We start from the raw sequence: 25,056 nt of genomic DNA on the forward strand, positions 1-25,056 counted from the left end.
TTTTGTCATGCACCAGACCTCCTCAGCAGCAGGGAGCATGTGTTGCTTCAAGGTTAGGCAGTGGCAGCTCAAAAACCTTTTGGGTGCTGAAGCTCTTCAAAGAGGCCACAGTTTGCCAGCAGGGACAACTGTAGCATGAACAATGTCATCCCTCTTATTCATATTAGCTGATGCTCATGCAGCAGGGGACAATAGCAAGAGAAGTGCAGCCGACACATGTCTGCCCTACAGCTGTTAGGGACACAAAGGGAATCTGCCAGAGAGGAGGATGTAGAGCTGCCTCTACAAGAGGAGAAGTTGTGGGAACAGCAAGGGGACAACGATGACTATGGAACCTGCGGATCCAGAAAGAAGTGGCTTCTCGGGCACACTGGCCAGAATGGTGATCTGCATTGACCGTCATATCGTTCACATCCAGCAGTATGATGCATCAGGACTTGCCATAGGTATCTATTCTGTGGGATATTCTCAAACCATGACAGGTGGGCCCTGAGGACTGGAGTTGAGGAACACTGCTCTATCAGATAGATTGTGCAAAAGCAACCCATGTACTGGAAAATGTGTTCTTTAAACAACTTAGCCAGTTGACAAAGTTTGCCCCATCTTATGCCAACCTCTTTATGGGGGCCTTCGAAGAAAAAATAGGCCTTTTATACCACCCAAATATCTTGTTTTATAAACTGTTCATTGATGACATTTGGAAAGGGGAACGCCACATCCTGGATCAATATGTATCGGACCTCAACTCCAATGATTGGAACCTGACATTTACTGCCCACATAGACCCCCTCCATACCACTTTTTCAGACTTAGAAATAAACATACGGGAAAATGGGCAATTTCAAAACAGTAGATGCCAACAGCTATCTCGACTATAAAAGTTGCCACTACCATAAATTGAAGAGAAATATCCCTTACAGCCAAATGAGGAGAATAAGAAGAAATTGCTCAAACGATCAGGTAATGCAGGAACAACTAGAAATCCTAGAAACAAGATTCCTAGAAAAGGGTTATCCTAAAGGATTAATTGAAGACTCCCTCAAAAAGATAAAAGGCGAAAACCAATCGGATAGCCTCAAAAAAACGGACGAAAACCAAAAATAAAAATAAAGACGAATCTGCCATACCACCGACAATAGACACTAATAAATATAAAGACAATTTCATAACCCGTCACAATTCATCTCATCAGAAAATTAAAGAAATACTCAACCGACATTGGTCCATTCTACGGAAGGACCCCATCCTGGGCCAAACAATAACCACCCAACCACATCTCACCTTCCGGAGGGCAAGAACTCTAAAAGAGATGCTTGTACCCTCCTGCCCTAAAATACATATACATACAGACATTAGTACGGACACCACAGAAACCACACGGCTCCTTCAAATGCAAGCGTAGCCGCTGCAAGTGCTGCTCCATAATTAGTGACTAGAGTTGAGCGAACACCTGGATGTTCGGGTTCGAGTTCGAGAAGTTCGGCTGAACTTCCCGAAAATGTTTGGGTTCGGAATCCGAACCCGACCCCGAACCCCATTGAAGTAAATGGGGACCCAAACCTTTCGGCACTAAAAAGGCTGTAAAACAGCCCAGGAAAGGGCTAGAGGGCTGCAAAAGGCAGCAAAATGTAGTTAAAGAGTCTTTCACCTAATCTGAGCGTTTTAGACCGCTCAGATCAGGTTATAGACTCTTTAACCCTCATTACGATCATACCTTTCTCTTATGTGTCCCTCGCCCAGATAATGAAAATAACACTTTTTAAACTTATGCAAATTACCTTCTGAAGGTGTCCAGGGGCGGCGTTACTGTGCGATGTGCCCAGAAAAACACACCTCCAGCCGGCGGACGTCACGAGCGGCACCAGAGGACGGCGGGCTGGGAACTGACCCGCACCTGCGCACTGCTCTGCCCATTATGGGCAGAGGAACATCCTTTCATATTGCGAATGCGCCGGCCGGCTGTCTTTAGTTGGCCGGCGCATGCGCAATATGAAAAGCTGTTCATCTGCCCATAATGGGCAGAGCAGTGCGCAGGTGCGGGCCAGTTCCCAGCCCGCCGTCCTCTGGTGCCGCTCGTGACGGTCTAAAACGCTCAGATTAGGTGAAAGACTCCCTTTAAATCCCCTGCAAACAAATGTGGATAGGGAAATGAATAAAAATAAAATAAATAAAAATGAATCAATATCAATTGAAGAGTGGTCCCATAGCAGAGAATCAGGCTTCATGTCACCCACCACTGGAACAGTCCATTGGCATATATTTAGGCCCCGGCACCCAGACAGAGGAGAGGTTCATTCAACTTTGGGTTGCCCCGCAATATAATGGTAAAATGAAAATGAAAATAGGATTGAATGAGGAAGTGCCCTGGAGTACAATAATATATGGTTAAGGGGAGGTAGTTAGAAATGTCTAATCTGCACAAGGGACAGACAGGTCCTGTGGGATCCATGCCTGGTTCATTTTTATGAACGTCAGCTTGTCCACATTGGCTGTAGACAGGCGGCTGCGTTTGTCTGTAATGACACCCCCTGCCGTGCTGAATACACGTTCAGACAAAACGCTGGCCGCCGGGCAGGACAGCACCTCCAAGGCATAAAAGGCCAGCTCTGGCCACGTGGACAATTGAGACCAAGAAGTTGAATGGGGCCGAACCATCAGTCAGTACGTGGAGGGGTGTGCACACGTACTGTTCCACCATGTTAGTGAAATGTTGCCTCCTGCTAACACGTTGCGTATCAGGTGGTGGTGCAGTTAGCTGTGGCGTGTTGACAAAACTTTTCCACATCTCTGCCATGCTAACCCTGCCCTCAGAGAGCTGGCCGTGACACAGCTGCCTTGGCGACCTCTTGCTCCTCCTCTGCCTTGGCCTTGGGCTTCCACTTGTTCCACTTGTTCCCCTGTGACATTTGGGAATTCTCTCAGTAGCGCGTCTACCAACGTGCGCTTGTACTCGCGCATCTTCCTATCACGCTCCAGAGCAGGAAGTAAGGTGGGCACATTGTCTTTGTACCGTGGATCCAGCAGGGTGGCAACCCAGTAGTCCACACACGTTAAAATGTGGGCAACTCTGCTGTCGTTGCGCAGGCACTGCAGCATATAGTCGCTCATGTGTGCCAGGCTGCCCAGAGGCAAGGACAAGCTGTCCTCTGTGGGAGGCGTATCGTCATCGTCCTGCGTTTCCCCCCCGCCACGCACGAGTGATGGGCCCGAGCTGCGTTGGGTGCCACCCCGCTGTGAACATGCTTCATCCTCATCCTCCTCCACCTCCTCCTCATCCTCGTCCTCCAGTAGTGGGCCCTTGCTGGCCACATTTGTACCTGGCCGCTGTTGCAAAAAACCTCCCTCTGAGTCACTTCGAAGAGACTGGCCTGAAAGTGCTAAAAATGACCCCTCTTCCTCCTCCTCCTCCTCCTGGGCCACCTCCTCTTCCATCATCGCCCTAAGTGTTTTCTCAAGGAGACATAGAAGTGGTATTGTAACGCTCATAACGGCGTAAGCGCCACTGGCCATGTTGGTGGAGTACTCAAAACAGCGCAACAGGGCACAAAGGTCTCGCATGGAGGCCCAGTCATCGGTGGTCATATGAGGCGGTGAACGGGAAGGCCGAAGTTACGCTGTAGAGCAGACAGGTGAGCAGCGGCAGGATGTGAACGCCGGAAGCGCGAACAGACGGCCCGCACTTTATGCAGCAGCTCTGACATGTCGGGGTAGTTGTGAATGAACTTCTGCACCACCAAATTCAGCACATGCGCCAAGCAAGGGATGTGCGTCAAACCGGCTAGTCCCAGAGCTGCAACAAGATTTCACCCATTATCGCAAACCACCATGCCGGGCATGAGGCTCACCGGCAGCAACCACTCGTCGGTCTGTTGTTCAATACCCCGCCACAACTCCTGTGCGGTGTGGGTCCTGTCCCCCAAACATATGAGTTTCTGAATGGCCTGCTGAAGTTTACCCCGGGCTGTGCTGAAGTTGGTGGTGAAGGTGTGTGGCTGACTGGATGAGCAGGCGGAAGAAGAGGAGGAGGAAGCCGAGTAGGAGGAGGCAACAGGAGGCAAAGAATGTTGCCCTGCGATCCTTGGCGGCAGAAGGACGTGCGCCAAACAGCTCTCCGCCTGGGGCCCAGCCGCCACTACATTTACCCAGTGTGCAGTTAGGGAGATAAAGCGTCCCTGCCCGTGCTTACTGGTCCACGTATCTGGTTAGGTGGACCTTGCCACAGATGGCGTTGCGCAGTGCACACTTGATTTTATTGGATACTTGGTTGTGCAGGGAAGGCACGGCTCTCTTGGAGAAGTAGTGGCGGCTGGGAACGACGTACTGTGGGACAGCAAGCGACATGAGCTGATTGAAGCTGTCTGTGTCCACCAGCCTAAATGACAGCATTTCATAGGCCAGTAGTTTAGAAATGCTGGCATTCAGGGCCAGGGATCGAGGGTGGCTAGGTGGGAATTTACGCTTTCTCTCAAATGTTTGTGAGATGGAGAGCTGAACGCTGCCGTGTGACATGGTGGAGATGCTTGGTGACGGAGGTGGTGGTGGTGTTGGTGTTGGTGGTACATCCTCTGTTTGCTGGGCGGCAGGTGCCAACGTTCCTCCAGAGGCGGAGGAAGAGGTCGAGGCGGCAGCAGCAGAAGAGGCCGAGGCGGCAGCAGCAGAAGAGGCCGAGGCGGCAGCAGCAGAAGAGGCCGAGGCGGCAGCAGCAGAAGAGGTAGCAGGGGGAGCCTGAGTGACTTCCTTGTTTTTAAGGTGTTTACTCCACTGCAGTTCATGCTTTGCATGCAGGTGCCTGGTCATGCAAGTTGTGCTAAGGTTCAGAACGTTAATGCCTCGCTTCAGGCTCTGATGGCACAGCGTGCAAACCACTCGGGTCTTGTCGTCAGCACATTGTTTGAAGAATTGCCACGCCAGGGAACTCCTTGAAGCTGCCTTTGAGGTGCTCGGTCCCAGATGGCGGCGGTTAGTAGCAGGCGGAATCTCTTGGCGGCGGGTGATCTGCTTTTGCCCACTGCTCCCTCTTTTGCTACGCTGTTTGCTCGGTCTCACCACTGCCTCTTCCTCCGAACTGTGAAAGTCAGTGGCACGAACTTCATTCCATGTGGGGTCTAGGACCTCATCGTCCCCTGCATCGTCTTTCACCCAGTCTTCCTCCCTGACCTCCTGTTCAGTCTGCACACTGCAGAAAGACGCAGCAGTTGGCACCTGTGTTTCGTCATCATCAGAGACATGCTGAGGTGGTATTCCCATGTCCTCATCATCAGGAAACATAAGTGGTTGTGCGTCAGTGCATTCTATGTCTTGGGGAAGGGCTAGGTGGATGCCCTTGGGAAACCCTGCCAGCGGAGTCTTCAAACAGCATAAGAGACTGCTGCATAACTTGAGGCTCAGACAGTTTCCCTGGTATGCATGGGGGTGATGTGACAGACTGATGGGCTTGGTTTTCAGGCGTCAGCTGTGCGCTTTCTGCAGAAGACTGGGTGGGAGATAATGTGAACGTGCTGGATCCACTGTCGGCCACCCAATTGACTAATGCCTGTACCTGCTCAGGCCTTACCATCCTTAGAATGGCATTGGGCCCCACCATATATCGCTGTAAATTCTGGCGGCTACTGGGACCTGAGGTAGTTGGTACACTAGGACGTGTGGCTGTGGCAGAACGGCCACGTCCTCTCCCAGCACCAGAGGGTCCACTAACACCACCACGACCATGTCCCTTACTAGATGTTTTCCTCATTGTTACTGTTCACCACAATAAGAAATAAATTTGGCTCAATGTATTGAATTCAAATTCAGGCTTTTTTTTTTTTTTTTTTTTTTTTTTTTTACAGACACCTAACACTATCTGGCTATCTATTTAGGTACCGTATTACACTAGAACAGGCACAGCAGTAACCACAGATTTAGCCGAATATAAATTGTAGGCCTATTATTTAGGCGCTGGATTACAGGTATAGGTTTACAGACAGAATTAGAGTTGGAAATGCACGGTAGCGTGTGAAGTTATTGAGGATGACCCTATCAGCACCTTCAATCTAATATACCCTTTTATGGATAGATTTAAAGTAGCCCTGATACAGCAGAAGCCACTGATTTAGGGAATTGCTAAGTTGGGAATTTTATTTCAACCCAGAACAAAAATCTATCCTTTGCCAGACAGCAGACAGTATTACAATTGGCTGGCCACAGCTGAAACACCAGATTTAGGGTGCTGCTATTTTGGCAATTGTATTTCACCCCTCAATAAAATAGCAAGCACAGCCAAGCCCCTGATGTAGGATATAGCAAAAAAATAACCACACTATTGAGGGTTAATGCACTTGGTGGCAGCCTGTGCTGGCGCACCACAAGACACAAAATGGCCGCCGATCACTCCAGAAAAAAGTGACATAAAAACGGTCTGGGCAGCCTAAAAACAGTGAGCAATTGAATAGCAGCAGTTCAATGATCCACAGCTGCAGATCGATCACTGAATGAAGTCCTTTGGAGGAGTTAATCAGCCTGATCTCGCCCTAACGTCGCAGCTGCAACCTCTCCCTACACTGATCAGAGCAGAGTGACGTGCGGCGCTATGTGACTCCAGCTTAAATAGAGGCTGGGTCACATGCTGCACTGGCCAATCACAGCCATGCCAATAGTAGGGGTCAGTGGGGGTTAAATAATTTTGAACATAACTGTATTCATGGCTATATTCATTCTTCGTACTAAAATCCATATACTAACAAAACCGCCCCATATAATCTACATATGTCCATGTAAATCTACATACTTTATATCCTATATTTATTAATTATTTCTTATTTATTATTAACTACTTATCATTCATTTTATATTTTTCATGTTTTATCAATTTTATGCCCTTATGTGTGTTGGATATATCTAGAGCGGTATATTAATGTATGGACTGATAACAAAACCACCCCATATAATCTACATCTACAAATGTTCATATGCCTTTATAGTCTATATTTATTTACTATTTATCATTTATTATCTATTGCTTATCATCAATTTTTTCACTTTATTTTAATGTTTAATCAACTTTATACCCCGATGTGTTAGATATATCTAGAGAGGTATATCAATGTATGGGTTCATTCATTTATTCATGTCATTTGTAATTGATGATCCTATTCGTCCATAGCATTTAATCTGATTATCCATCACTCATGGTATAGACTAATAACACTGCCCCCCGAGTCAGTTCAATTAGCTTTGAATCCATATCCCCCCCTCTCTTGAGTACTTTAGCATTCTTCTGATGAAGCAACCAAGGGGCGGACCTTCTGCTCTCTCTGCGCCCCACCTTGGAACGCAGAACAACCGAACTTCCGGTCTCCGACCAGAAGTGAACTTGCGCTCCACCCTGGAACGCATCCAGGAAGCGCACATTAAAGGTCCGGAACTATAGGCATGCGTTCCACTGTGGAACGCATCGCTAAGAACCAAGGAAATCAGCACTCGCCCCCCCCCCCCACCATAATGTGCCCTAGGCTCTACCCATCCATCACCCTAATATCTAAAACATGATCAGGGATATACCCATCCATATTTGCTAGACATCTTAGACACACGGTCGGATGCGTGGCCCCGCCCACTTCCGGTCCCCGCCAAAGCAACATCAAATGAGACCACACTAAGGGATATATATATTCTCTGTATGTAATTATACTCCACTTTGCTCTTGAAACGCGTTGAGCTTTATAGATTAAATAAAGAAAGGACTATTCCACCTTTGAAACCCTGGCTACGATTCTTTTTGGGGACGTGAAAACAAAGTCTGACCACCTGAAACGACCTCGGCGGGGAGGAGAAGGTATAGTTGTTATGTGCTTATCCTATACCTCCCTCCCTAGTGAAGTAAGTTTCTTATCGAGACTGTCTCCAATTTTAAATTGGTTTTTAATTGAATTTTAATTTGTCATCATTATATTCTGTCTCCTGCATTCAACCTTACTTCGATACTATATGACAGCAATGATAATCAGTCCTACCAATTAATGCAGATTCCACAATCCCATTGATTAAACTTGATCGTGTCTTGGCGCCCCTCCGCTAACTGTCACCCTTGCTTTCAACAACAAGCCTTTTGGGGTCACTAGCTATTCTGTTTTCCACACACCTGCAACCTTCACAGTGTATTCCTCTACACTGCCCACTTTAGGGTGCAGCCTTGAAACACGACCTTCTCTAATACCTCCTCCTTTCTTTTTCATCTACCATCCACCCAATAGCTCCCTTGGCGCTCCTTAAATTCCATCTTGCTCATTTTTTGCTTCCCATTTTTTCCTCCTTGACCACTAGCCAGTTGACTGGCAGACAGGAAGAGGTACAAAGTGAGCCATTTTTGAAAAAAATAAAAATAAAAAATCGGCCACCTCACCGATTACTGTGCATTAAGAAGAGGAAGGCAGATTGGTGGTAAAATCCACAGCAATATGCAACAAAGGACATGAGGCACAGGATGTAGTAAAACTGTTTTTTGTTTAGAAGACTTGCACATGTAGAGAGGGTACAAAATAGTTTTGAAGTTTGAACATTTTTAGATAATAAAGACCACCAGAAATAGAGTAATCAGATCAGTAGTCTTGCAGAGACCAGGATAGCTGGTGACTTTGGAGTGATGTGCCCATTTAAGGACCTGTTTAGGCTACTTTCACACTTGCGGCAGTGTGATCCGGCGACGGAACTGGCCGCCGGATCCGCCAATCTGCTGCTGACTGAAAGCATTTGTGAGACGGATCCGGATGCGGATCCGTCTCACAAATGCATTGCAAGGACGGATCCGTCTCTCCGCTTGTCATGCGGACCGACGGATCCGTCTTGTACATTTTTCTCATTTTTACCGATCTGCGCATGCGCATGCCGGAACGACGGATCCGGCATTCCGGTATTCTGAATGCCGGATCCGGCGCTAACACATTCCTATGGGAAAAAATGCCGGATCCGGCGTTCAGGCATGTCTTCAGTTTTTTTCGCCGGAGAGAAAACCGTAGCATGCTACGGTTTTCTCTTTTGCCTGATCAGTCAAAACGACTGAACTGAAGACATCCTGAACGGATTACTCTCCATTCAGAATGCATGGGGATAAAACTGATCAGTTCTTTTCCGGTATAGAGCCCCTGTGACGGAACTCTATGCCGGAAAAGAAAAACGCTAGTGTGAAAGTACCCTTAGTCTTTCACATTGGAACAAATATTTTGCCAAGTGGGTTGTTCTTCAAATGGACAGGAGCAACAGAAGCCAAGTGAGCAGGATCAATAATATATGTTGAGGTTCCTCTGTATAATCAGCAGGATCAAGAGAACGGTAAAGAACATCATCTTTAAATATTGGTCAGCTGGATGGAAACAAAATGAAATTGAAGCATCCAAAGAAAAAAGTGACCACGAGCTTTGTGAATGGTTGAGAGGCTGATCTGTCTGCAGGCAAGTTAAATTCCTGTGGTCGGTGTATATAATAAACGTGAACTACAGGAGCATTACTGAGAACGAAGGCATGACTAGATATTCATAGTGGCCATCTTGGTTAATAAAAACAGTCTTCCACTCGTCGTTCTCACGGATCAGGATTAGATTGCAAGCTACTTTGAAATACAAATGAGTGAAAATTCTAGCTCCACGGAGCCTATCAAAGATCTCAGTTATTCGTGGTAGAGGGTACTTGTTTTTTCATGGTCATTTATTTAGTGCACAGTAATCAATACATGGCTAGAGTGATCATTCTCGTTTCTCGACAAAAAAAAAAAAACCTGGCTCCTGCTGGTTAACAAGACTTCAGAATGAAGCCCCTCTGTGGATTTTCTTTAATGCAATCAGACCTATAGATGCAGCAGAACAGTCAAAGTCATAACACGTTAACTGGATGTGATAACTCTATAGGGCACATTTCTAAAGACCGGTGTTTTAGATGCTGGTTTTAATCAGCCCTTTTCTGGCTTCTGAGCAAGCCCAGATACTGAAGGCCTGCCAAAATCCTGCCACTTGATTGGCTCATGGGCGTTTTGTCAGCCTAGAAGCCCGACCCTCCCAGGGTCATGTGATAATTCCTCCCCTTTTTACGTAAAATTTTACTAAAAAAATATTAAAATGGCACAGGCGATTGGCCAAAACTTTGGATTCACTTAGCAGCAGACTGTTCTAAATTGGATTTGTAAAAATTCGCTCATCTCTCCTTTATGTATTTTATAGCTGTTATAGTTACAGTTTAAGTTAAAAGGGTAATCTGGTCACAGAAAGCTATACTCCATCCACAGGATAGGGGACAACTATTAGATTGTGGGGGGTCCTACTGCTGGGACCTCACCAATCACCACATGGAGAACCCCAAAATGAACAGAGCAGCTGGTTTGAAAAGTGTGCCGCAGCGCCATTCATTTCTATGGTAGCTCCAGTACAGTTCTGCGGATTAGCGATAGCATTATGTAACCAGAATACCACTTTAATACAATTCTTGTTGTATTTTACCTTCCTTATGCCTTCTTCTGTAGTTGTCGATTATTCTTTTCATACAGACCGATTTGTCTACGGTACTTCAGACACAGATTTGGACTTTCATATGACTATATACACAATGTGACTTTCCACCAAGTTTGAATAATGTATGATTTTAGACCTGATGTGAGCGGGCTAAAGTTGCAGATTGCATCTCAAATAACCTTTGTGCCACAATGTGCGCTAGAAATACATCTAAGAGGCGTATTTCTGGATAGAAAATGACCTCCTTAGACAGTCGTGTGATGGTCGTTTTCATTGTCGTGTGAATGTAGCATTGTGATTGAGTCCTGAGCACCAACTTCACCTGAGGCTGGAGTAATTCCATGATGAAACCTCTTTAGGATGAGGTGTCCTCTGAAATTAGACAGTGGACCTCATCCACAGATTTGAGGGCAGTAACCAAGGATGAGCTAATCGACTTTGGATGAAACATTGCATAAAACTTTCTCTATACTGTGCGGTGCGAGCGCTCCGTACAGTATTAGAATAAATTGGCTCCGATGAGCTGAAGTTATTACTTTGCAAAGTCTTGCGAGACTTTGAATAATAACTTCAGAAATTGATTTATACTGTAAAAAAAACATTTTCCAAACTCTGGTTCGGTTCCAAGGAACTGAACTAGAGTTCGGGAAAGGTTTGTTTTTACAGTATAAATCAATTTCTGAAGTTATTATTCAAAGTCTCGCAAGACTTCGAAGTAATAACTTCAGCTCATCGGAGCCAATTTATTCTAATACTGTACGGAGCGCTCGCACCGCACAGTATAGAGAAAGTTTTATGCGAATCGACCGGATGTTTCATCTGACGTCGATTCGCTCATCCCTAGCAGTTACGTTTACTCGTAGGTGTTCTGTGCTGGCATGCTGGTCTTTAAATAACCGAAGAACAATTCAACAATAGTCACCAACAGAAAGAATTAACCTGAGAACTATGGGGAGTGCACCCACCTCCAGTCTCTAATACAGCCTGGATGAGATACTTGGTCTCTTCCAATACTTTCATCTCCATAGTCTTCTTCCCCATCCCCAATTCCTTAAGAAATGCCATGGTGAAGCGGCGAAGGGAGCGCCATCGTGGTCCAGCAATATCTAAGGAGAGAGTAAAATGAAATTTTTAATGACTAGCTACATTAGAAAATTTTTGCTCTAGTGCCTAACATTCCTCCCACAAATAAGGGCTACGTTTTACTTCTGTGCTCTGTCTCACACAAGCCAATAAGAGAGTTAACCAGCACCTCCTAGACAATAGTGTCATTTAACTGACCTCTTGTTGCTGTTCCTTTGATTTACTGCAACTAATGATGGACTGAAGGCCTTTAGGCCCATCAGACAAAATGATTTTGAGAGCTCAATCTCTGTACACAGGACACATTCACGTCCACTTTCATAAAGGACTCAGCTTTATCTACCGCGTTTCTCCGAAAATAAGGTTAGGGCTTATTATAAAAAAAAAATCTAGATGTATTCAAATACAGTATAATCACAGTGGGTGGCACAGTACTACGGTATGATGCTAGTACAGTAGCAGGCAATGGCACATTTCTTTCTGGTACCATATGGACACTGCCCCTGAGCCCCTAGGCACCAATGTGTACAGTACGTTACCAGGGAGATCCAGCACAAGAGATGACAGGGTGCTGATTGGTGGAGGCGGGGGAGGGAGCAGAACGCACTCACCACCAATCAGCACCTCAAGCTCCAGGCAGCAGAGAGGAGAAGGACATCCTCCTGCTGCCTCATTCAGCTACGGTAGGGGTAAGTTAGAACGTGCGGGCTGGTGGCAGTACAGGGTAGAGAAGCCATCCAGCCCGCCCAGCGATGTACCCGTTCGGTACCGTAGATGGAAGCGCGGCTGCGGGCATAATTTTGCATTTAGTGAAGCTGCCAGCTGCGATGTATGCGCGGGCTAGTGGCTTCACTGAAGGCCAAGTGTTTTCGCAGCCTGCGCTGCTGTACTGTAACTCCTGCCCGCCTCTGATCACCTGGGAGAGTACAGAGGTCCTGCCCGCCCGCCCTAGCAGCTGAGATGTTGCACTTTGGGGCAGGGACACCAAACGCTAATAGGGCCACAAAAGTCATTTTAGGGACTAGTATAGGTGTCCTATTGACAGGTGTGATATAGAGGGGTGTGATATACTATAATATACTATCTAACATAGAAAGTATATTATAGTGCATTTGTATTGTGCAGCATTTGTTTGAGGTTCTGCTGCGATACCGCAGCTAGACAGAGGGACAAACGCTATTGGAATAACTAATTGCAAATGGTGTGATATACCATTTCCCCCCCCCAAAAAATAAATAAAAATTGATCGAGGCAGGGGTGTGATATACCTATAATATACTTTCCATATAGTGCATTTGTATTGTGCAGCAGTTGTGTACGGTTCTGCTGCGATACTGCAGCTACACAGAGGGACAAACACTATTGGAGTAACTAATTGCAACAGGTATAATATAGAGGGTGTGATATACACTCACCTAAAGAATTATTAGGAACACCATACTAATACGGTGTTGGACCCCCTTTTGCCTTCAGAACTGCCTTAATTCTACGTGGCATTGATTCCACAAGGTGCTGATAGCATTCTTTTGAAATGTTGGCCCATATTGATAGGATAGCATCTTGCAGTTGGAGATTTAAGGGCTGCACATCCAGGGCACGAAGCTCCTGTTCCACCACATCCCAAAGATGCTCTATTGGGCTGAGATCTGGTGACTGTGGGGGCCATTTTAGTACAGTGAACTCCTTGTCATGTTCAAGAAACCATTTTTCCAGTCTTCAACAGTCCAATTTTGGTGAGCTCGTGCAAATTGTAGCCTCTTTTTCCTATTTGTAGTGGAGATGAGTGGTACCCGGTGGGGTCTTCTGCTGTTGTAGCCCATCCGCCTCAAGGTTGTGCGTACCGCAGCTAGAGAGGGACAAACACGGAGTAACTAATTGCAACGGGTGTGATAAACCTGTTGCCCCCAAAAAACTGCTTGAGGGGTGCTATATACCTGTTTCTGCCAAATTATGATTGAGGGGTGCCATATACCTTCATCCACAAAATACTGATTGAGGGGTGCTATTGCTCTATGCCTTCTTCCACCAAATACTGATTGAGGGCTGCAATACACCTGCTTCCACAAAATCCTGATTGAGGGGTGCCATATACCCGTTTCCGCCAAATACTGATTGAGGGGTACCATATACCTTCTACGAAATACTGATTGAGGGCTGCGATACACCTGCTTCCACAAATACTGCTCTTCTCTATGGACTTAGGCAGAGGGTCATTTAGAAAATGACAGGCAGAGGATAAGGAAGACGTCAGCCGTGGTCTCTTCTGTGTGATCCATCAGGAATTCCGGACCTGTTAATCAGGAAGAATTTGGAAATGCACTTGCAGACACTGGCCTAGTAGCATGATCAGCAGGATTCATTTCAGATGTGACATAATGCCATTGTTCAGGTTTAGATTTCCTGATTCTTTCTACATGGTTGCTGACGTAGACATGGAAACGTTTAGTCTGGTTGTATATGTAGCCCAGAACAACCTTACTGTCTGTGTAGAATTTGGTGTCATCTGAATGTCTAGCTCGCGTAATAGGACATCTGCAATTTCTACAGCTAGCACAGTCCCACAAAGTTCAAGCCTAGGAATTGAGTGCTCAGGCGCTAACTTATCAAACCCACATAGGGTTTCTGTTTGGGAAAGCTTAGAAGAGTCTCATCTTGAGGTAGGCAACAGTCGATATGGCCTCACTATATGCGTCTGAGAAGATGTGAAGCTCTTTTCTCCGGCTCATAGCAAGGGAAGCTGAGGTGTAGCAGCGTGTTATATGGATTCCATCTAGGGCGTGTAGAGATTGCTTCCAGGACTGCCACTTTGAAAGCTTGTCAGATCGCAGTGGAGCATACCAATCTTTAATAGACTCTGAGATCTGTCCAAGTAAGGCTTTACCTTGTATGGTGATGGGAGCCACAAATCCCATTGGATCGTATAGGCTGTTTAACACTGATAGAACACCACGCTTGGTAAATGGCTTGTCTGTAGAGCTGACTTGGAAGCTGAAAGTGTCCTTTAATAAGTCCCACCGTAGGCCCAGACTTCTCTAAATAGGTAGCATGTCCATTCCCAGATTTAAGTCCTTAAACCCTGTGGCATGATCGCCAGGTTGAAAGGCTTTCATAACAGCAACATTATTTGAGGCAATTGTGTAGTCTGAGGTTAGCCTCAGAAAGCATACCTTGTGTCCTTTGAGCAGGTCTTCTGTAGGTAAAGACTTCTATCCATTGTCAACATAAAAGTCTCTTAACGAAATGTCGAGCATCCTCGCCATACTACTTTTCTCTATCAATGGCAGTCCTTCGTAAACCGTATGTTGCAACAGCAGGTGAGGGACTATTTCCGAAAAAATGTACTTTCATACGGTATTCAATAATCTCATTGTCCATGTTGATGTAAAGTGCCACAGAAACCTTAGGAAGTTCCTATGGTCTTCACCTACAATGAAGCAATGAAACATCTGTTCAATATTGGCAGTTATGGCAACTGGTTCTCTTTTAAATCTCATAAGTATGCCTACAAGGTTGTTAGTTAGATTCAGGTCAGTGAGAAGAACATAGTTTAGGGATACAACTTGATGCTTGGCACTGGAGTCAAATACTATCCCGATTTGTTTTGGCTTATGTGGATGATACACTCCGAAGAAAGGCAGATACCAGCACTTATGTCTTTGAAGTGGTGGCTCTGGTTCGGCGTGATCAAAGATTCTTTTCATAAAGGCGATGAAATGGTCCTTCATTTCAGGCCTGTTCCTTAGTGTTCGTTGAAGTGAGTTGAATCTGGATAAAGCCTGTTCATGATTGGTTGGGAGTTTGGCCCTTGTAGCACGAAGAGGTAATGGTACAACCCAGCTGTTAGACTCATCCAGAAATAATTCCTTATCCATTATTTTGATGAAGCCTCTGTCTTCACCTGACAAGGCTATTTTGTTGTCCTCACTGGTAGTACAAAACACGGTGGTACCTAGGTTGTCATCACAAAGGATAGGAGTAACATCAGGTACTTGATGTCAAGAAGCTTCTACTTTACTTCGTAATGGTGAGGGCACCGTTTGAGGTGGGATGAACTTCAGTTTCCCAAATCGCAAGTCTTGAAGGAGTGGATCTCAGATGACGTACACCTCCTGTCCAAGCATACATCGCCCACTATTACCCAGCCTAGGTCAAGTCTTTGTGCAGAAGGGGCGTTGTCAGGCCCATCGCACTGATCACGTACTTTATGTACTCTAAGAATGTCCCTTCCTAACAGGACCAAGATTTCAGCACTCTTGTCCATTGCAGGAATCTCATCAACAAGGTGCCTTAAGTGAGGATGTTGATACGCAGCTTCTGGAGTGGGAATCTCTTCCCTTTCATCTGGTATCTGGTCGCACTCTACTAACGTTGGTAGGGGTATGCCCTCCTCCTCATTGATATGAGAGACCGTGAACCCATCAACCCTTTTTGCTGAAGGTCTCTACACGACCAGAACAGGTTCTGAGATTATATGGTGTTGAATGACCCTCTATGCCAAAGATCTCAAAGAATTTAGGCTTAACCAGTGATCTGTAGCTCTGTTCATCTATTATGGCATACATCCTAGCAGCTTTCTCAGAATGATCCCTTGGGTATATCTTGACTAGGCATATCTTGGCAAAGCATTTGTGGTCCTTGCCTTCTCCACAGACTTCTGTACATGAAGAGACATTATCTTTGTTTGGAGCATGACCTTGTTGCTCCCCGCCATGATTTGAGACAGGAGTGGAGGTAGAAAGCTGTTGTGGGTCGTCTGGAAGTGGAGTAGGATGCATGACTAACAGGTCTGTCGCTACCGCATTCTGTGCACTTGATGACAACTTTACAGTCTTTAGCAAAATGGCTATAAGAAGCACAGCACTTGTAGCATATGCCAAGTTTCCGGAGAATCTCCCTGCGCTCTTGTAAAGTCTTTGCCCTAAGCCCATAACATTTCTTAAGAGGGTGAGGCTTCTTGTGAATAGGACACTGACAATTAGGGTCTTTATCTCTGTCATCAACAACGCCCTGATCAATAGGTGAGGTTGCGAAGGGTGAGAGGTCTGTCTTTTTAACAGATATTGCTCTATTTAAGTCTCTACGTTTAACTGCTGTATTATTATACCTTGATGATGGTGAGGATGAAGCAGGCAGGTTGGGTTCACTGAAGCTGAAATTATTTGTCATCCAGGCTTGATCACTAATGAACCTGCAGAAGTATGAGAATGGAGGAAAGGATACATTATAGTCTATTTTGTATCTTGAGCCCTGTTGTGCCCATTTCTCTTGTAGGCCGTATGGCAGTTTAGACACCACTGGGTTGACACTATGAGCGGTGTCCAGGAAGCTTAGTCCAGGTAGATGTGGGTTAGTCTTTGCCAACTCTAGCTCCATGAGGAGGTCACTTAGATCTTGGAGCTTGCGATAGTCTTTGTTCCCTATTTTTGGAGAGTTTTGCAGTCTCTTGACTAGAGCACTTTCTATGGGTTCAGAGCTATTATAGGCTTGCTCAAGTCTTGCCCATGCAGCGACAAGACCTGCATCTGGGTGTTCAACATACACTGTTCTGAGTCTTAACACGACATGCAGATTTTGGTCCCAGCCACTTTATGAGCAAACCAAGTTCTTCCTTAGCAGTAAAAGGTTGAGATCGGCAATAGCAGCCTTGAAGGTTGATCTCCAGGCCCTGTAGCTCTCTGGACAGTCGTCAAACCTTGAGAGACTGGGGGCGGAGCTAGCCGCAGCAGGAAATGGCTGCTTGAATCGAGTGCTCCGTTTCACAGCGCACATAATAGCTTACTACAGCATTCCCTTTACCCTAAATTATGGGGAAACCGACGAAAGATAAAGCCATAAAGTCCCAGGGGACCCCAAGACATAGCAGGGGACAATCAGATATGGATAAATATCTAAAAAAAAGAAGATGTCCTCACCGGCATGCAGATCAAAAATGGCGCCGGACGCCGCTGCTGTACAAAGCTACACAGAAGATTCTGATGAAGGCTCCTGCGCCATGTCAGAAGCGCACTGTGAGCGCGACTCAATGCCGATCACCAGGACTTTCCTTAAAGAGTCCTTAGCCCTATCCTTTGAGCCAGTAATGAAGGAATTGTCCGCTATTAAAGCAGATATCAAACAAACTGGTCACCAGGTTGCAGCTCTGGAGGAGACGCAAATGGCGATAACCAAACACAGTGGAGCCCTGCAATCCAACATAGAAGAAATGCAAGAACAGCTAAATACAGCCTTCCTACACCTCGAAGATCAAGAAAACAGAAGCCGGAGGAAGAATATTCGCATACGAGGTGTTCCAGAGGACATACCAACGGAGGCGATACGTACCACGGTCAGTCAAATTTTCTCCTCTATTCTGGGCCAAGAGAGAGCCTCTGCGGTGGTAGTTGAGAGAGCTCATAGAGCCCTAAGGCCTAAGCCACAATCGCAGGGACCGCTTCGGGACATTATTTGCGGCCTACTTAATTACATAGACCCCGCCGCCATATTAAGTGCCGCCAGGGAAAAGGGTGAAATACTCCTGGACAACACCAAGATACAGATCTTCCAAGATCTGGCAGCTAGCACGCTAGCCAAAGAAGGGCGCTAAAACCGCTGACAGACCTGCTGAGAGCTAAAAAACATCCGCTAAGGTGGCTCTTTCCATTTGGCCTATACACCCCTATCAATAGCAAGCAGGTCATTATCAGCCATCCGACTGACCTCTCTAAGGTGTGGAATATCTTGAAAATGGAGCCTCTGGACATTCCCTCCTGGCTGCCACTTGCAGGAGGGACGAAGATCCCCCCCAATACCATCAGGGGAAGACTGGCAGATAATTCAAGTCGCCCGCTGCCAAGAAGCGCCAAGCTGACTTAAAGGACACCTGAAAATGGAGTTCTGCTCTGAAGATTCATTAAACCGTACCCTCTGTATTAGGAGTATGGTACAACCTACAGTTGCTTTTTGTCGCCTGAGTTTGCATTTGGTGACGTATCACTAGAGTCTTAAGTATTTCTATATGTTTAAATTAAATACCTTACTGGTTATCTTTACCTTCCATCAGTTTTATATTGCTCAGTTAGATAAATGAATAGCTGTAAGGGGATATGTTTCTGAAACTCCTGAAATGCTTGAACCTGATGTTTATTCGCTAAAATGTGTCCTATTATTTGTAGTGCTATCACACTTTAATGAGCTTATACATGCTGTATTTTAGGGTTTTAGCTGTATATGTGTCCTATGGTTTCCTAGGCAGCTCTCGTAGTTGTGATTTGCCGAGTCACCCGAGTTGTGCTAGAGCTGGTTGGGAAATTTGGGGGGGAAATCGATGAGATACAAACATACACATACAGAGCTATATGATACATACTCCCCGTAATACCGGTGTCTTACTGCGAGCAATACATACTTTCTATACTGCATTGCCCTTTAATATAGCTCCTTACCCTGATGCTTCTCCCGTAGGCGAGGTAACTTGCAATTCTTGGATATTTCAAAATGGGAATGTTTGAAGATGTGCTGATTGGAGAGGACGACCTGTTTTAAGTCCATGGTGAAGCAAGAGTTAAAGTACTCCTCAGTCAGCGCTATGTGACCGCACACAGGCTTTGTGTAATACAGTTTCTCCCTCCCCTCCTTTCTCTCTCCCTGTCATTTTTGTACCTATTCTTTTTATACTTGTGATTTTAGTCCCTATTTCTTAGTGTACATTCCCCCCCCTTCACTCCTTCCACTCTTTATACTACCTAGACCACACTCTCGACTAAGTTGTGGTTGGGGCACTTCACTGATAGTGAAACACACTGCTAAAACAGTAATGTTGGTCTCATGGACCATCAGTTTCATTTTTTGGTTACGTTATATTGTATTTAAGTTCTTAATTTGGGTCAAATCTTTATCTCAACTTTTTTTTTTATTCCTTTATTATTTTCTAAACCAAATATATAACATTCAGTAACATGCCATTCAAGTATACAAAAGTAGTGATAAACAACTTAACATATTTGATCCCATTTACCCCCCCCCCCCCCCTCCCTTGTTCCACTGCTGCGGGATTCAACCCTGTCTGAATTTCACCTGCGGTTTCCGTTTCTGGAGCCACCTATATCCGGGCCCCTTGGAGCGAGAAACACACCCTCTCTAGCGTTAATCCAATTTCCCTGCCATCCTTCTATAGGCATCAATATTATCAATCCGAGCCCTCCATTCAATAAAGCTAGGGCTATTTTGGGTGCCCCAGTATTTAACAATCAGGGCCTTCGCTACCACGAAGCCCTCCAGACATACACGCGTCTGGTGGGGCGTCAGGTCAGAGGGAGAGAAGTTGCCCAATATTGCCTGCATAAAACATTGGTTCAATTTAATCTTATATCTTCTCTTATCTTTTTCTCTACTTGATAGAGTAAGTGGTAAATGCTTATTACCCGACCTATGACAATATGGGTTCACCAAAAGTAGTCTCCTTTAATGTTAGGGGCTTAACATACCTCAAAAGAGGAGTCAAATTTTTCATGTACTTAAGGAGAAAGCAGATACCTTTTCTGCAGGAAACCCACTTTAAAACACAACCATGTTCCTGTCCTGTTCACTAGGCACTATAAAAAAAATGGTATCATAGCACACATTCCTCTGCTTCTAGAGGGGCTTCAATAGGAATGGGAACCAATGTCCTCTTCAAAGAACAGCCTCACTATATAGACCCAAGTGGAACGTTATGTATTTCTAAAGGGAACGTTGCATGGAAGTAAAGTCACACTTGTCAACATGTACAAACCTAACACCAAACAAATATCTTGGCTTACCAAGCTTTTACAATCCTTACAAGACTTCAGAGAAGGATTATGGATATTAGGTGGCGACTTAAACCTGGTTCTAGACCATTCCTTAGATTCTACTTCAGCTATCCCTAAATTCACGGCCAAACAAATTGGCAAACTCAAAAGAGCGTTAGCTTCCCATCAAATCTCTGATGTTTGGAGATCAGTTCACCCTAGTTTGAAAGATTTTACCTTCCACTCAGCGGTACATAGAACCTACCAACACTTGGACTACTTGTTCATTTCTAATCATATTATTGAGAGGATTAAACAAGCAACTATTGGCGAAATCTTGGTCTCAGATCATGCCCCGGTCTCCTTGGAGATACAACTGAAGGGTATTCCTCCTAAAGAATGGTCCTGGAGACTAAACGAGACTCTATTGGAGAACGAACAGGATAGGCTTAAGCTAGAGAGTAAACTAAAAACTCTCTTTGAGATTAATGTCTCTCCGTCTGTAAATGAGGCTATTGTTTGGGAATCTCACAAAGCCTACATTAGAGGAGAACTCATAGCTCTGGGAGCTTGGGTGCGTAAACAAAGAACTGCAAAAATAGACTAATTGCCCAAATCTCATCTATTGAAAATATCAACAAACTCTCCCCTACATATACCAATTACACGGATATCACTAAACTTAGAAGTCAGTTGAGAGATCTCCTAAGCATCAAATCCAAAGCCCTTAGAGTAGCCAAATTTAAACACTACCTACATGGTAATAGAGGTTCAAAACTCCTCACACAAATGATAAAAGGACAAAGAGAAAAGGCTTTCATTCCTAACAAAAACAGATAAGGGGCTTAACATTTCTAGTACCCCATCCATAGCTAAAGAATTTGCCAAACTTCTACTCAAAGCTATCCAATTTAAAACAAATTGACCATTCACAATTGACCGAAAAAATAGGTTCATTTTTTAAGTCGGTTCATGTCCCAAAACTAGCTGAAATTGACAGGAATGAATTGCTCTCATCGATAACTGCAAATGAGGTAACAGAGGTACTCGCGAGTGTCCACCCCGGGAAATGCCCAGGCCCAGACGGACTCCCTGTCATTTATTACAGGAAATTCCAGAAATCTCTCATCCCGCAATTTACAAGTATGTGTAACTTCCTACTAAAGGGAGGCTCACTCCCCCCACAATCGCTTATTGGCCATATTTCAATTATCCCCAAAGACGGGAAGGATCCCACCAAATGTAGTAGCTATAGACCAATCTCACTACTTAACGTAGATGTTAAGCTTTGAGCTAAGCTGTTAAGCCATTGTGTCGCAAGGCTCCTCCCTAAATTAATACATGCAGAGCAGGTTGGCTTTGTCAAGGGCAGGGAGGGTAAACATAATGTAAGTAGAGTCCTACATGTTATTTACTACGCAAAAAAACATAACATCCCCTTAACACTTTTTGGAACGGACTCAGAAAAAGCCTTTGACAGGTTCAACTGGGCTTTTATGGTGGGTGCTTTGCGACACTTTGGCTTCCTACCATTGCTTATAACTGCATTTTTCTCATTCTACCGTAAACCATCAGCCAGAGTTTTAGTTAATGGCACATTGTCTCCACCATTTAGTATATTAAATGGGACGAGACAAGGCTTCCCTTTGTCCCCGACCTTATTCATCTTAACTCTGGAATTGCTTCTAAGCAATATCAGATCTTCTGAGGTGATTAGAGGTTTGCAAGTCAAGGAGAGGATTCTCTCTAGCAGCTTTTGCCGACAATTTATTATTATTTATAACTAATCCCAAAGAAGCTATCCTGGAAATTTTGACAGACTATGAAATTTGAGATTTCTCCAGAGTTAAATTATGACAAATCAGAGATATTGAATATCTCAGCCAACACACAACACATGGCGGAGATTAAGTCTTCCACTTCATTCCAGTGGCCAACGGAAGCTATCAAACACCTAGGTATTATGTTACCAGCAAATCCCCAAAAACTTTAGGCTCAACTATATACCACTTTTCTCCAAAGTAAAATCCTTTCTGAACTCAATTAAACTCCCTTTCCTTTCCTGGATTGGCAGGAAAAATCTGCTCACCACATACGTATTACCTCAAATACTGTACACCCTGAGATGCCTACCTGTCCCGCTCTCCAATAAATACCCATCATATCTCAGAAGTCTCTTCACCACTTACCTCTGGCAAAATTAAAAGCCACGTTTGGCTTATTCCCTTATTATAAGGAAAAATAAAAGAGAAGGTCCATCATTGCCAGACATCAAAACCTATTTGCATGCCATCCAACTAGAAAGGTGGATAGACCTAGCTAGATCTAACAATAACTCTCTATACGCTGACTTAGAGAAGGCCTTAATGGGAGAAGAAAACATACACCTATGGGTTAAAGCCCCTTCACTTAGCAAAAGAAATCCGCTTAGTGACATCACCCGGTGCATGCTACAATACTGTGGGGGAACTAGTGACTTAAATCTCTCAGCTAACTTATTATCCCCTTTATCAGTGCTCCCGTTTTTCCTTAATACAAAGATAAGTGGATTCCATAAATCTTGGCTCTGTCTCTCTAATATTAAAATCTCTGAATAAAAAAAAAAGCCACAGACATCTCTGAATTCCTTCAGAATGCTTTAATGCATATTCCTAAACACATAAGATCAGACCTTGTTGATCTGGATATCAGCCTCACATGTAGAAAATTTAAGAAACTTTTTGCAAATCTTCCAGATCCAACATAGGTAGAAAATTACACTTTACTTCCCTCTCCCCCAAGATGTTATCTCCTCTATACTCTCAATTAACTTTTGGCCTCTCTTCTACTAGTGTGTCCGCCTACAAGAAAACTCATACAAGATTATCTCAAGATGGTACAGGACTCCTAGCTTTCTCCATAGCATTAAACTCGCCCCTACTGATGAGTGCTGGAGGTGCATGAATGAGTCAGGAATTATATCTCACATTTGGTGGCTATGTAATAAAATCAAAGGTGTTCTGGAAAAGTATCGAAGACACTATTTATAAAATTTGCAAGAGGCATTTAACCCTCACACCAGAACTTGTTCTGTTGTGGAAGCCGCAGAAAGATTTCAAACCCAAAGCCAACTGCCTAATTACACACTTGATCGCAGCTGCAAAATATATCATACCCACCAAATGGCGGGATTTAGAACCCCCTACCCTAGGGGAGTGGGTGGACAGAGTTCACCAAATTTGTCTTATGGATGAAATGGTGGGATGGGACAGAGGATGCCGAAGAGCTTTTTTTTAGCAACGTGGCAACCTTGGTTAGATTTTTATAAAATAGAAATACAAACCTAAGATTGTCCCCAAAAATAGATGACTCAGATTCATTGCATTCCTTATTTATGACTATTTTACATTTACTTCTACCTACATACATATATCAGCGCCCAAGGCGTTAATCACTTACCTTTGCAACTCACTATATAGTGCCCATATTTGTCAAATAACACTAACCCGTAACTTATCGAATTGTTCGCCCTTCCAGTGAACAACAGATAAGATTATAGCCCTCTATAGGAAAGGCCTTAGATGCCATTTGATGACCCTGGTTCTTGTTTTGTTTCTGTTTCAACCTATACTACCTTATTTATTTTTGTTTTCTTGATACACGATTCTCTTGGAAGCCTCTAACAAGACATCCACCAAAAAAGTGTGATCTCATTTAAATGTATTCTTATAATGTATGTATGTATATATATATATATATATATATATATATATATATATATATATATTATATACACACACATACTACAAGAGATACAACTACATCGCTGACTTGTAATAACTATACTGGTTATGTCTATATTGGCCTTTATTCTCACATCCATAGGATAGGACTATTCTTGTATAAACTGCCTGCAGTCACAATGTGTGCCTTAATACGAGATGTCGGAAATATTTTCTTGTATTCTTTTATATTAATTCTGTATTCAAACAAGAGTGTATGTATCATTGTTCTTTTATCTATGAAAATGCTGAGTCTCTCAAAACCTTGAGACTGGTGTTAATGAGCTCACGGCGTACCATGTATCTGGCAGAGTCATTCATGTCTGGTCTCTCACGACTTGGTGTCAAAGTAACTTCTGGAACCCCTTGAGTGTGAAAGTTCTCTGGTGATGTAGGGTGAGGTTTACCAGGGTAAAATGATGTTGCATGAGCGTTTAAATGTGGTGTAGTCTCTAAGGCTTGTGCTTGCTTTGGTTTGAGCTGCAGCTTATCACCGGAAGTCACCTTGTTGTTGACATGAGTTGATCCGGTTTGCTGCAGAGATGCACTTGCATTGTAGACTTGAAGAGGCTCAGACATATAGAGCTGAGAGGTCTCTGCGTTGAGAGTCAGAACAGTGTTAGGAGGTACAGGAGATTACTATCTTTGCAGATGTTATGCTTTAGAACGTATTCACTGGTGCGTTCAGCTGGATCTTCCAGTTCTGCTGGGATAAGGCAGTCTGAACTACTACTTTTTCCCATTGCTTGTTCAAGGGCTTTCAGCATTGCTAGGGAAGCAGTTTCCTCCCCTCCCATTTGCAGAATCTTTATTGGTAAATCTGTCTCTGCTTGGAGAGCTTTGCTTTGAGCTTCCATCTTGGCTTGATGAGCTGCCCTTTGAGCTTCCATCTCTGCTTGCTTTCTGGTAAAGGAGCTTTGCGCCTTTTTTGATTCTGCATCAGCGCGGGCCTCTATTAACTTGTTGCTTAATGTTGATCTTCTGGAACAA

The 25,056-nt window shown here is 44.5% G+C and overlaps 1 protein-coding gene across 2 annotated transcripts in view; it reads right to left on the minus strand.

The window, feature by feature from the left end:
* LOC122939155 (cytochrome P450 2C39-like) overlaps nt 1-25,056 on the minus strand; it is a 222,289-nt gene that overhangs the window by 51,929 nt on the left and 145,304 nt on the right. For both annotated transcript variants that reach the window (XM_044295155.1, XM_044295153.1), the window contains exon 4: nt 11,441-11,581. In XM_044295155.1, the coding sequence (XP_044151090.1) occupies nt 11,441-11,581 (141 nt within the window). The remainder of the gene's footprint in view (nt 1-11,440; nt 11,582-25,056) is intronic.

The sequence above is a fragment of the Bufo gargarizans genome, chromosome 5 (genome assembly GCF_014858855.1).
Source record: "Bufo gargarizans isolate SCDJY-AF-19 chromosome 5, ASM1485885v1, whole genome shotgun sequence".
Taxonomy (NCBI): domain Eukaryota; kingdom Metazoa; phylum Chordata; class Amphibia; order Anura; family Bufonidae; genus Bufo; species Bufo gargarizans.